Genomic DNA, 13605 nt, shown 5'->3' on the forward strand with positions numbered 1-13605 from the left:
GAACGGGTGCCAAAGACATCACCTACACCAAATGTGAAATAAATGGGCAGGTAGTGAATGCTATGATAGACTCCGGCAGCGTGGGGACGTTCATTAGCAAAAATACAGCAAGAAAACTGAAACTTTTTGTTATCCCCAAACTGAAAACCGTAGCATTGGCGGACCCGAATCATCATGCTAAAATCATCGGCGAAACTGTTGTTGACATCTCTCTAAACGGTAAAAACCACCACGCCATGACGGTGGAAGTAATTAAGGACCTGTTCACGGATATGATTGTCGGAAAAGACCTTCTAAAACAATATAAAACTGTGACGTTGAAATTCGACGGTCCCAGGGAAGAACTTGTTATTGGAGCGATGGGTAAGAGTAACAGTTTTCCATGTATCAAAATTTCTCCTCCTCCCCTCTTCTCTCATCTTTCTACTCGGACGACCCCTATTGCCACCAAATCTCATCGTCACTCATTCACTGACAACATTTTTATTAAAGAGGAAACTGCCAGAATGCTGAGGGAAGGCATAATAGAGCCCTCTATATCTCCTTGGCGAGCCCAAGTTTTAGTGACCTCTAACGAGAATCAAAAAAAAAGAATGGTGGTTGACTACAGCGACACCATAAATAGATTTACAGAACTAGATGCCTATCCCATGCCTAACATTACTAAAATGATTGATGACATAACTCGATACAACGTTTTTACAACATTTGACCTGAAGTCTGTTTACCATCAAATCCCAATTAGTCACGCCGATCGGAAATACACAGCATTCGAAGTAAATGGAAAACTTTACCAATTTACTCGTATCCCTTTTGGAGTCACTAACGGAGTGAGTGCCTTTCAAAGATGCATCGATGGCATTGTAGAAAGAGAAAAATTAACAGATACTTTTGTGTATGTAGACAATGTCACGATATGCGGAAAGGATCAACAAGAACATGATTACAACCTTCAAAGGTTTTATAATGTAGAAAAAAAATGCAACATCACACTCAACCAAAGTAAGAGCATCATTTCTACTACTTCTATCACACTTCTTGGGTACACAATCCAGAACAACCAAATTACTCCTGATTACCTGAGGCTAAAACCACTCCTTGAAATGCCACCGCCTCTAAATTTACAGACGCAAAAACGAATAATTGGTATGTTCTCTTACTATAGTAAATTCATTCGAAATTTTTCTGATAAGATACTGCCGCTGAACCATAACAGGGAGTTTCCACTACCCCCGTCTATTCTAAATTCTTTTCAGACGCTGAAGACCGACTTAAGTAATGCCACCCTTATAACGGTTGACCCGGACAAAGAATTTGTAGTGGAAACTGATGCCAGTAAATACTGCATTGCTGCTACGCTGAACCAACAGGGTAGACCCGTTGCATTCTTTTCTCGGACACTAAGCCCGAACGAGATTAGACATCACGCGGTCGAAAAAGAAGTTGCTGCGATTGTCGAAGCTCTTCGAAAGTGGCGACACTTCTTACTCGGGAGACATTTCAAAGTTATTACAGATCAAAAGAGCGTCAGTTTTATGTTCGATAATAAGAGAAAATCAAAAATTAAAAATGATAAGATATGTCGTTGGCGGATCGAACTATCACAATTCAAATTCAGCATTACTTACCGCCCAGGAACGGAAAATACAGCTGCTGATACGTTTTCTCGCATCTCTGCATTAACGCACACTTTGCAAGACCTCCGCGACTTGCATGCTACACTATGCCATCCTGGAGTCACGCGACTCAGCCACTTCATCCGGACAAGAAACCTTCCTTTCTCTTTAGAACAAATTAAAAATATACCAGACTCGTGCTTCTCCTGTCAGTATCTGAAACCTAAATTTGCCAGTAGTAACAAAGGAACACTCATACAGGCTATACTACCTTTCCAGCGACTAAACATCGACTTTAAAGGCCTTTTACCTACTTCTGTACGTGGTAACAAATACTTACTCACCATAATTGATGAATATACTCGCTTTCCCTTTGCCTTCCCCTGTAAGGATATGACTAGTAAAACCGTGATCCATTGCCTAAACCAACTATTTGCTATTTTTGGCATGCCCGATATGATACACACTGACCGGGCTGCCGACTTCCTTGCAGGAGAAATCAAAGATTACTTACGTGGCAAAGGTATCGCCACCTCTAAAACAAGTAGGTATCACCCTGAGGGTAACAGGCAAGTTGAGAAGCTCAATGGAACTTTATGGAAGGCCATCCAAACGACCTTACACTCTAGCAACATGAAACTGCCTCATTGGGAAGATATACTACCAAACGTTCTCCATTCAATCAGGTTGTTACTATGCACTGCCACCAATACGACTCCTCATGAGAGAATGTTTAAATATAGTCGTAGATCTTCCTCCGGAACTTCTGTTCCCACTTGGGCGAAACCAGGCTCAGTATATGTCAGAAACCATACTAAGTCTAGTAAGCTCGACCCTCCAGTAACCCCTGCTACCTTATTAGACATCAACCCCTACTATGCTCATGTACGACTATCCTCTGGTGCGGAAACTACTGTCAATGTGCGAGACCTGGCCCCTAACTCCTCAAACCAAGAAGACGAACATGATGAAAACAATACTGCAAGCCCTGAAGCCCGTAAAGAACCGCCACCTGATGAAAACAATATCGACGTGGAGGAGAAGAATCCCTTACCTGATCCTGAACATATCCATACTAGCCACGATGTGGATGCTGAGAACAAAAATCCCTGTGAGTCAGTGCGGAGATCGTCCAGAATGCGGCGATTTCCAAGTAAATATAAGGACTTTTTAACCTAGTACTGAACAGACTAAATTTAACTTCTGTAATTCCATACTTAATTATTGTTGAAGGGGAAAACGTTATAATAAATTACTGTAACTCTTCAGGAAATGAATCATAGTTATTCCCCTTGGCCGGAACTAAGGATTCCGCCATATTGATTTTGCCAAACACGTGTATATATTTTAAGCTGATAAAACCTTTCCGAAAGGCATTCTTATTCATTCTTCTTTTATCATTTCACATGACAAAAACTAAACATTTATCTTCCCTGAATCATGAGTTGTTTTTCCTTTAAATATGGAATTTTTTTTTTTTTTTTTTTTTTGTGGATTTAATTTCTACTTTGGTAATTATTAAAAAAAATATTAGTTTTGTGTGTTTGAAGTGAATATTCAATAACCATTGTTGTAGAACTTTGCTGATATTTTGTTAAAAAAAAAAAGCTGTTGACACAACGCCAAGTACACTCAGAACTCATCCTCTTACCACCATTGCAAAGAACTTTCCTTCCTTCCCACAATATCTAATATGCAATATTCTACAATATCTAATATGAGATATCCTACAATATCTAAAATGAGATATCCTACAATATCTAAAATGAGATATCCTACAATATCTAAAATGAGATATCCTACAATATCTAAAATGAGATGTCCTACAATATCTAATATGAGATGTCCTACAATATCTAATATGAGATGTCCTGCAATATCTTACATGAGATGTCCTGCAATATCTAACATGAGATGTCATACAATATCTAATATGAGATATCCTACAATATCTAAAATGAGATATCCTACAATATCTAAAATGAGATATCCTACAATATCTAAAATGAGATATCCTACAATATCTAAAATGAGATATCCTACAATATCTAAAATGAGATGTCCTACAATATCTAATATGAGATGTCCTACAATATCTAATATGAGATGTCCTGCAATATCTTACATGAGATGTCCTGCAATATCTAACATGAGATGTCATACAATATCTAATATGAGATATCCTACAATATCTAATATGAGATGTCATACAATATCTAATATGAGATATCCTACAATATCTAATATGAGATATCATACAATATCTGAGATATCATACAATATCTAATATGAGATATCCTACAATATCTAATATGAGATGTCCTACAATATCTAATGAGATGTCCTACAATATCTAATATGAGATGTCCTGCAATATCTAATATGAGATATCATGCAATATCTAACATGAGATATCATACAATATCTAACATGAGATGTCATACAATATCTAATATGAGATATCATACAATATCTCATATGAGATATCATACAATATCTAATATGAAATATCATACAATATCTAATATGAGATATCATACAATATCTAATATGAGATATCTACAATATCTAATATGAGATATTGTGCAATATCTAATATGAGATATCCTGCAATATCTAATATGAGATATCCTGCAATATTCGCCCATGTATGGAGTATTGCTGTCACATTTGGGCTGGTGCATCTGCTACTAGTCTCTCGCTCCTAGACAAGGTTCAAAAGAGAGTCGTCAATCTGATAGGCTCTGAACTAGCATCTAAGCTTCAACCTCTGTCCCATCGACGAAATGTTGCATCCCTCTGCCTGTTCTACAAGTATTTTAATGGTGAATGCTCTGACGAACTGCAGACACTTGTGCCCCCACGATGTAGACACCCTCGACAAACCCAACAGGCAGTTAAATCCCACCTCCACACAGTAGAGATCCCTAGATGTAGAAGATCTTTCTACTCCAGTAGTTTCTTCCCCAGAACCGCTAGACTTTGGAATTCCATCCCAGGTCCCTGCTTCCCCAACTGTACTGACATGCAGAAGTTCAAGTGTAACGTGAACCGACATCTTGCTGCCCAAATCCCAACATAGTGCCCAAGTAGTTGCTGCCCCTGATAGAAGCCCCCCTACACCACAGTGGCAATGTGTCTTGTTTGGGGTGAAAATGTAATAAAAAAAAAATTTAAATATGAGATATCCTATAGTATCTAATGCATGATATTCAGCATTCGGAGAAAGTTCAAAGATTGGCTACTCGAGCTGTGCAGGGTCTATGAGATCTGCCCTATAAAAGCTGATTCAAGAACTTAACCTTTTCTCCCTTGAGCGTGATAATTGCACGATGATCTCATTTTGGCCTACAATCACCTCAAGGGTCATTATTCACTCCTGTAGCAGAACAAAAAAAACAACAATTAATAACAATAATAAACAACAAACAAACAACAATAAATAAACAATTAGCAATAACAAACAATAGCAACAATAAATACAACAACAAACAAGCAGCAACAAAAACTGTCAAACTGATTGTCGAATTGTTGCAGTAGTAGTCCATTGTCAATAGCTCAAATGGTAGGGAATGCAGCTGAAGTACTAAATGTTTTGTTTTTATTCTAGCTGATGGCACCCAAGTCATTTTTTTCTAATCTTTTGAAATCAATGCTGTATATTAGGTACAATATAATATTCAATAGAGAATTGACTCTATATTACTTTTTTTTATTGGACTATTGTTCTCATTTTGAGGGTTATTTGTGCAACGTTTCGGTCTGTGTAGCCTTCGATTTTCGTCAGTCATGTTGGTCGTTATTTTGGAAAAGAAAAGAGAAAAGTTACTGGCTCTATAGATGGTTTTGTATTCTTGGAGTTGTTTTTTTTGTTTTTTGGCTGTAGTTTGGTATGTGTGAAAAAATTTGATTGACAAAGGGGAGGCAACTCTAATAAAGTTTTACAAAAAAAAACAACTCCAAGAATAAGAAACCATCTATAGAGCCAGTAACTTTTCTTTCTTTTCCAAGATAACAACCAACAAGCCTGAAGAAGGTCGAAGGCTACATCATCTTCAGTGTTGTTTGTGCAATGTTTCAGATGATGAATTAAAACATTTTATCTCTGATTTTTTTGGAATTTAATCATGAATAAATCTATTTTCAGAAACCCAAAATGAGAAATCGAAACTACACACACACACAAAAAAAAAAAAAAAATAAATAAATAAATAATAATAATAATAATAATAGATTATAAATTGTCCCGGGTATGACAATAAACTACAACCATTTTTTTCTTGTCTTCCTAACCAAATTAAAAAACTAAAAATATCTAACAGAATTAGTAATTGTCTGTATTTTTGAGATGAGGTGTTTTCATTGATTGAGATTGTCAGACTGACTTCCTCATCTTGGTTGTTATCGTCACAACGTTTCGGCCGTTTTGCCCTCCGGCCTTCTTCAGGTGTTTTGTATCGAACTGGGGAACCGTTTGTTAGGAGTCTCGAACCCAACCCTTTATTATTATTATTACGGGGGTACCGTGTTCGGACTCCAGCTAGGCTCTGGGACATAGTTGCTGATTCTCTGTTTTGAATGTTACTTTTTACTGTCTTCATTCAGGATTGAACTCAGCACCTTTGGGTAACTGTAAACTTTGATACAACGTCTAGGACCACTCAGCCATATGTCACTAGGACTACTAACAAACGGTTCCCCAGTTCGATACAAAACACCTGATGAAGGCCGGGGGGCAAAACGGCTGAAACGTTGTGACGATAACAACCAAGATGAGGAAGTCAGTCTGACAATCTCAATCAATGAAAACACCTCATCTCAAAAATACAGACAATTACGAGTGTATATATATATATATATATATATATATATATATATCCAGGGTGTCCACAAAGTCTGGCTACATTATGCAGCCACACTTTGTGGGCACCGTGTAGATTATGCAGCCAGACTTTGTGGACACCCTGTATATATATATATATATGGGTTTAATAAAATATGTTGGGAAACATTTTAGTAAGCGTTAAAAACATTTATTATTCAGAAAGGAAACACAAAGAGAGGTGAAAGTCCTTAATCCGCAGAGTTTCGAAGAAATACTTTCCTTCTCACCAGAAGAGAGGAGTTAGCAAAATGCGTAAACAAATTTTGTTTGTAAAGCATTTAAAGAAACTAGGTATGAACTAGATCATACTAGCGTGAAAGTGAAGTAGACAACAATGAAACAAATGGAGTCGGGTAAAAATGAAAAATGGTTTCACGTGAAAGTGTGTTCCCATGGTTGATGAGTGCAAAATCCAGTGAATCCATATATATATATATATATATATATATATATATATATATATATATATATAAACTTACCCATTGGATTGGAAATTTTTAATTCGACCGTTTTGGATTTTACCATTCTTGGATTTTTCCCTTCACCGGACTATCCATTCATGTGAAATCTTTTTATCATTTTTCTTTTACCTCCTATTTCCCTTACCTCACCATTTTTTTAACCAAATAAGATCTGTGACTTACTTGTAGTTTCATTAAATACTTTTACATGCAAAATCTGATCCCGCATTTTGCTAATTCCTGCCCTCTGATGAGAAGGAGAGTATTTCTTTGAAACTCTGCGGATTAAGGACTATCCACTTATCTTGTGCTTCCTTTTTAAAATTAAATATGTTTTTAACTCTTTTCCAAGATGTCTTTTAACATGTTTTATTAATCATTTGTTCATATATATATATATATACATATATATATATATATTTGTAGTCATCCACATACAGTACTGTTTCGTTGTATCACAATTCATCACTGCGGCTAATTTCCACTCGTTAAAACTAGGCAAACTTGATTGAAAATTCAGCGCAAAATGACACAAAAATTTTACGTGGTTAGTTAAAAAAAATGCACTAAGATTCAGCAATTATTATTTTTTTTTAATAAGAACAAACACATTTTAATGCAAAATGTCTTGTCTGACATTTTTAGCTTGCATTAAGGTCAACATGGACATAATTCAACACGCAATCATTACAAAAATACTGGCTAGAAATCGTTAACCGATCAAATTTGAGATCAATGTCAAGTTTCTTTCCAACTTCCCCAAAAACTTTAAAATGATGACCTTTTAAGGTTTTCGGTGACGCTGCAAACGAATACCACACTTAAATTTGGGGCAAATAAGTAGTTTTCATGATATGAAGAAATTACTTGTGGGAGATCACTTTTCTTTATGAATTTAACGTAAAATAAGTTTCAACACCAGTCGTCATTTTATAGTTTTTGGAGAAGTTGTTAAGAAACTTGACATTGACCAAATTTGATTTGATTAAAAGGAAAAAATAATTTTTTTTTTAAATAAACAGGCAGGTAAATGATAAAGGGGTTTGTATTACTGTACACATAGATTCGAAAAAGTTGTCAAAAAACAAATATATAACAAATAAATGCTATCAAAGGCAAGATAAGTTACTTTTCTACCAAACTGGATATATTTTTCGTGTTTTTATTCAATGTAACATGTTTATTCTGCTCGAAAAGCATACAGTGTTTACCGATGTAATGGAAAATTCAAAATGGCGCCCGACTCTCTCTTTAACACGTTAAGTTCGGGAAAAGGTGTTATAAATAATAAACTAGACAAAATACTGTTAGAAATTCGCTCAATATATGTTACCGTGACATAGGTTGACATATATTCGGTGTTTTTTAATAGTATTTTGTCTAATTTATTATTTATAACACCTTTTTCCAAACTTACCGTGTTAAAGAGAGAGTCGGGCGCCATTTCGAATTTTCCATTACATCGGTAAACAATGTATGTTTGTCGAGCTGAATAAACATGTTACATTGAATAAAAACACGAAAAATATATCCAGTTTGGTAGAAAAGTAACTTATCTTGCCTTTGATAACATTTATTTGTTATATATTTGTTTTTTGACAACTTTTTCGAATCTATGTGTAGTAATACAAACCCATTTTTTTTATAAATCTCTGTTTGGCGTACTCATGACTTATCTTTTTTAAAGAATAAAATTGAATAAAGTATATTTTTACAAGAATGTTCAGACATTTACCTAGCAAATAAGCATAAAATATATAGGAAAAACCGCGTTTATTATTTTTTAAAAAATCCAAATTATACATCGGGTATAAAGTTGACTTCCTTTTTTTTGGTGTTATTATACAAACACCGTGACAGCGTTAGGGTTAGGGTTAGGGTTAGGGTTTAGGGTTAGGGTTAGGGTTAATTCGCTGTCACGGTGTTTGTATAGTTTTACCTTTTTTTTTTCCTTAAACGAAAGTGACTTGGTTTGATAAAATTGTGTTTGGCGTACTCACGAATTATTTTTTCTAAAAAAAAAAATTAAATAAAGTTTATTTTTACAAGAATGTTCAGACATTTACCTAGCAAATAATCATAAAATGTATAGGAAAAACCGCGTTTATTATTTAAAAAAAAAAATCCAAACTATACATACATCGGTAGCAGTATCAGAATTTTTGTAGGAATTTTTGACACCCCTAACACGAAACTGCGAATACAATATAAAAATCTCGTAATTTCTCTGTTAAAAGTGGGTTATTTATTTTCTTTATGGATTATACTTCCAAAATAAACTATTACAGTTGTTTTAAAAGTAATAAAAATATTTTTATTTTTTTTTTAAAACAGTAATGAATTTTCCGAACTCAATATTTTTCAATTTTTAAACTCAATATTTTTAAATTTTTAAATTTTAAAAATCTATCAAAATTTTTCTATTGATTCTATTTTTACGATATTTTCAGGGTCAATGTGAAATTTTATGTTCTTTCCAATAAACCGAATATAATATTTTAGACAAACGTTTTTTTTAAATTCACGCCCCCCCCATTTTCACGCCCCCCCCATTTTCACGCCCCCCCCATTTTGAAATGTCTATTAAAAAGTAAATAATTAATTTATGTTTAATAGGTTTATATATCACAAATTGAAGAGAAAAGGTCAATAAATAATATATTCAAATTTAAAACAAAAAAAAAAATCAGTTTTTTAGAAATTTACCTGTAAAGTCCGAAGTTTAAAACCTTATTTTATAAGAACACATTTTTTCTTTTTGTCTTTTTTTTTTTTTTTTTAATGAAACCTTGGTCCTTGCTCCTTTAATTGAAAAAAAAATTAGGGCTTGAATTACATTTTTCGAGGAGTTATAAGCTTAGAAAGATAGGGGGTCGAATAATTTACGCCTCTCATTTTGAAATGTCTATTAAAAAGTAAATAATTAATTTATGTTTAATAGGTTTATATATCACAAATTGAAGAGAAAAGGTCAATAAATAATATATTCAAATTTAAAACAAAAAAAAAACAGTTTTTTAGAAATTTACCTGTAAAGTCCGAAGTTTAAAACCTTTTTAAAAAAAAAAACACATTGTTTTGTTTTGTTTTTTTTTTAAAATAAAACCTTGGTCCTTACTCCTTTAATTGAAAAAAAAAATTAGGGCTTGAATTACATTTTTCGAGGAGTTATAAGCTTGGAAAGATGGGGTGGAATTATTCACTATTTTCACGAAATTTCTGACACTGCTAATACATCGGGTATGAAGTTGCTTTTTTTTTTTTTTTTTCTTAAACGAAACTGACTTCATACGGGGTGTATATTTTTGATTGTTTTTTTTTAAAATAATAAACGCGGTTTTTCATATATATTTTTATGCTTATTTGCTAGGTAAATGTCTGAACATTCTTGTAAAAATAAACTTTATTCAATTTTATTGTTTAGAAAAAAATAATTCATGAGTACGCCAAACAGAGATTTATCAAAAAAATTAGTTTTGTTTTAAAATCGGAATTATTGACTTCAACTCCGTTGTTGGATATTAAAAATAATAAACGCGGTTTTCAATATATAATTTCATGTTTATTCGCGAGATAAAAGTGTAAAAACAAGTTGTTTTTATGACGGAATGAAATTTGGCCCGTGGCGTACTTTTTGGCGAGCTGGCGTCCTGGCGTCCCGGAAAAGAATCACCGTGACGGTACCTATTTAGAATTACACGTGATTTAATAAAAACAAAAAACGGTCAATATGTCATCGAGGACCAAATGAAGACTCACCATAAAAGAGTTGATTTCTAGCGATATTTGGGTTTGGTATAAACGAATATCATAGTTAAATTTGTCGCCGGCAAGTAGTTCGTATGATATTAAGACCTTCGGGTAATATCGCTACAGAGTGGTACCAGAAAAATAAGGCATTAAAAATGTTGCTTGTCGTTAACATTATTACATGAGGAGTCATTTTGTTTAAAAAATTAAGTACGTGTGTACTTCTGCCACAGCGCTATTTTTAAATAGTTTTGTTTTTGTTTTTTTCAGGATAAATTCAAGCTTCACTGTATCTTTTTTATTTTATTTTTTTAATTAAATTGTTAGGTGGAAGCACAGAATAGTTACAAAACACCTTCCCCTCCCCATGTTAAGAATGGTTTTCAAAATAATAACGTTATTATTTCAGCACGGTGGCAAAAGTGCACGAGTACCGAAATTTATTTTTTTTTTTTTATTGTTTCATGATAGCACAAGAAGTGTTAAAACTAAAATAATTTTTTGAAATAAATTATTTCATGTGGTTTCGTATTTCGTTTCATGCTTAGTGACTTCCGTTCCGTTACATATTTTAGCTAAACCGAGTCCATTTCCGGCGTCTTAACTTTATGTACTGAATTTTTGGACTTAACCATTTATTTATTTATTATTTCGAATGTTAACGGTTTCGTATTTTGACCTTTGAATTTATGTTGTACTTAAAGAAATATCTTTTTTTTCAAGGTTGCAATGAGGGTTGACAATCCATGATTTCGTGAAGGATTCTGTTATTTCGACTGTCCTTTTTGCTATATTAATATTGAACTGTTGCACTCGTTCGAAAACCTCCTGCATCGAATAACAAGGTTGATCCATGTGTTGGCAAACGTGGAAGAGAGAGGTCACCAGTCCGGGCTGAGTGTTGGTTTCTTCAAGGCCGATTGCGACCAAAGAATCCTTGGGCATTTCGACCCCCGACATCAATCTCGATAAGGTTGCGTCGTCGTTGTCAGGAACTTGGATAAGAAACAGCTTCGGTTTACCAGCTAGAAGTGGGCAGTTTTTGTTGTTAAACCAAGAAAGGGTTTTAGACAAGTGTAGATCCTCAGCGGAAAACCCCAGCAGGGCAATCGCGCAGCAGTCAAGTTTGGAGTGTAAGGGCAGTTGTGCGAATTGGAGGATAGTTGTGCTCAGTTTATCGGGGTGGAATGTTGCATCGGTCAGCTCTATGACACAAGAATAGAAACCAAATTTCCAGAAAAGGCTCTGAAGTTCGGCGTCACGTTCTAAAGTAACGGAGGTATTTTCCGTCGTATGCGACGAAGCTTCGGGTTCCTTGTCATTATGCCGGGTAACAGGGAGAGAGTCACTTTTTAGTCCCGACCGTTTTGCCGTTGTTAATATGCAAAGGAGACCTCGGGGGTTAGAATCCATTTGATAGACAGTGTTATTTTCACTTTCCTGTTTTTGTTGAGAATAAAAAGAAGAACGGGAAAAGGTTTCTTTTGATTCGTTTTGAAAAGTGGAAGGGAAGGAACAGTTTTTCGAATAGTTAGCCGATTTTAAAGAAGAAAACTCTGATCTGTTTGATGCCTGTTCGTCCATTGCTTCGTCGTCACATTCATGGTGAAATGATGATTGTTCCTCCTGGATCGCCGGTACATAACTGTTTTCGATCGGCTCCTGGCGTTGTCTTAATTGTAAAACCGAGTTTGCCTGAGGAACAACGCAATTATTTTCGCTATTTGTTATTGATGACGACGATAAAATTGTTTCAATCGTATTTTTTAACGTTTCTTTCAACTGATAATCACCGAAACCAATTAAGCTACACGCTTCTTCGTACAGCTTATCGGCAATATGTTGTTGCTTCGATTTATGAAGAGAAGCCAAAAATGTGGAAAAAGCAAAATCGGGTCGACGTGGAAGGCAGTCCAACATTTCTCTCACCCTTCGTCGCCGATTCGGGTTGCTGTCAATGTTTTCGATCAGATTTACGGGCAAAGTTTCTGATTCGATAAGGAAATCTCTCAAGCTGTCATAATCAATATTATCCACCAAATAAACACGCGAGTTCGTGAGGGTCTTTCGAAAGTAATCATTCATGGTGGGTCGTTTGGCAGTCCTGACTTTCCCCTTTTCTCGGAAATCTTGCAACAAGTGAAACTTACTAAAGTTAAACTATATGTTAAACACTGGACATGTAATTAATATCAAAAGATCGTAATCAGTTAAAATCCAATTGGGAACATTTAACAAAAGTTGACTATTTAAAATATATGTGATCGATATTACTCTAAAATTTCAAAAAGTTTACGTAAACATTGAAAACTTATTTCCGCATTTCTGTTGTTGGTGTATTATTGATTAAAGGGGAATAACTCAAAAAGTACAGTTCTATTTTTAGACTCCAGGATTTCCCAGTTAAATGTTAACGTTGATTGGTTAATAGTTTTAGATTTCAATTGACATAATTATTAATAAATAAATAAATAAATAAATAAAAAGTACATTTTATATAAATCACAATAAAGGTTTGTGTTCTCTCTCTCTCTCTCTCTCTCTCTCTCTCTCTCTCTCTCTCTCTCTCTCTCTCTCTCTGAGAGAGAAAGACATATATCTATATATACTCTTCAGAATAAAATTATCTAACAATCAACTGGTATGGAAACCTATGATTATAAGTTTTACAAAATATTATTGGCAGTAATAATCTATAAGCACTATCCCACCTAAATAAAAATAGCTCGATATACAAGATAGAGCAAATAAAATATATACATTATATATATATATATATATATATATATATATATATATATAGAGAGAGAGAGAGAGAGAATACACACCTTTATTGTGAGTTATCTAAAATGTGCTCTTTATGTTCATATTAATTAAATATTATATATATATA

At 34.2% G+C, this 13605-nt stretch overlaps 1 protein-coding gene across 1 annotated transcript; it reads right to left on the reverse strand.

Annotated features, from left to right (window-relative positions):
* Positions 1-4686: 4686 nt before the first annotated feature.
* LOC145278048 (caspase-2-like) lies at positions 4687-13069 on the reverse strand. The gene is made up of 2 exons (XM_080130276.1): positions 10722-13069; positions 4687-4995 (listed from the first exon to the last, which is right to left on the reverse strand). Exon 1 carries the CDS (start codon positions 12795-12797, stop codon positions 11400-11402), a length of 1398 nt encoding a protein of 465 aa, XP_079986402.1. The 5' UTR covers positions 12798-13069; the 3' UTR covers positions 4687-4995; positions 10722-11399.
* Between the last annotated feature and the right edge of the window lie 536 nt (positions 13070-13605).

This window comes from Euprymna scolopes, chromosome 6 (genome assembly GCF_053919585.1).
Source record: "Euprymna scolopes isolate OS-2025 chromosome 6, ASM5391958v1, whole genome shotgun sequence".
Classification (NCBI taxonomy): domain Eukaryota; kingdom Metazoa; phylum Mollusca; class Cephalopoda; order Sepiida; family Sepiolidae; genus Euprymna; species Euprymna scolopes.

Excerpts from the sequence above, each read along its gene's own strand:
- LOC145278048 (XM_080130276.1), bottom strand. The coding sequence starts at position 12,797 with ATGAATGATTACTTTCGAAAGACCCTCACGAACTCGCGTGTTTATTTG.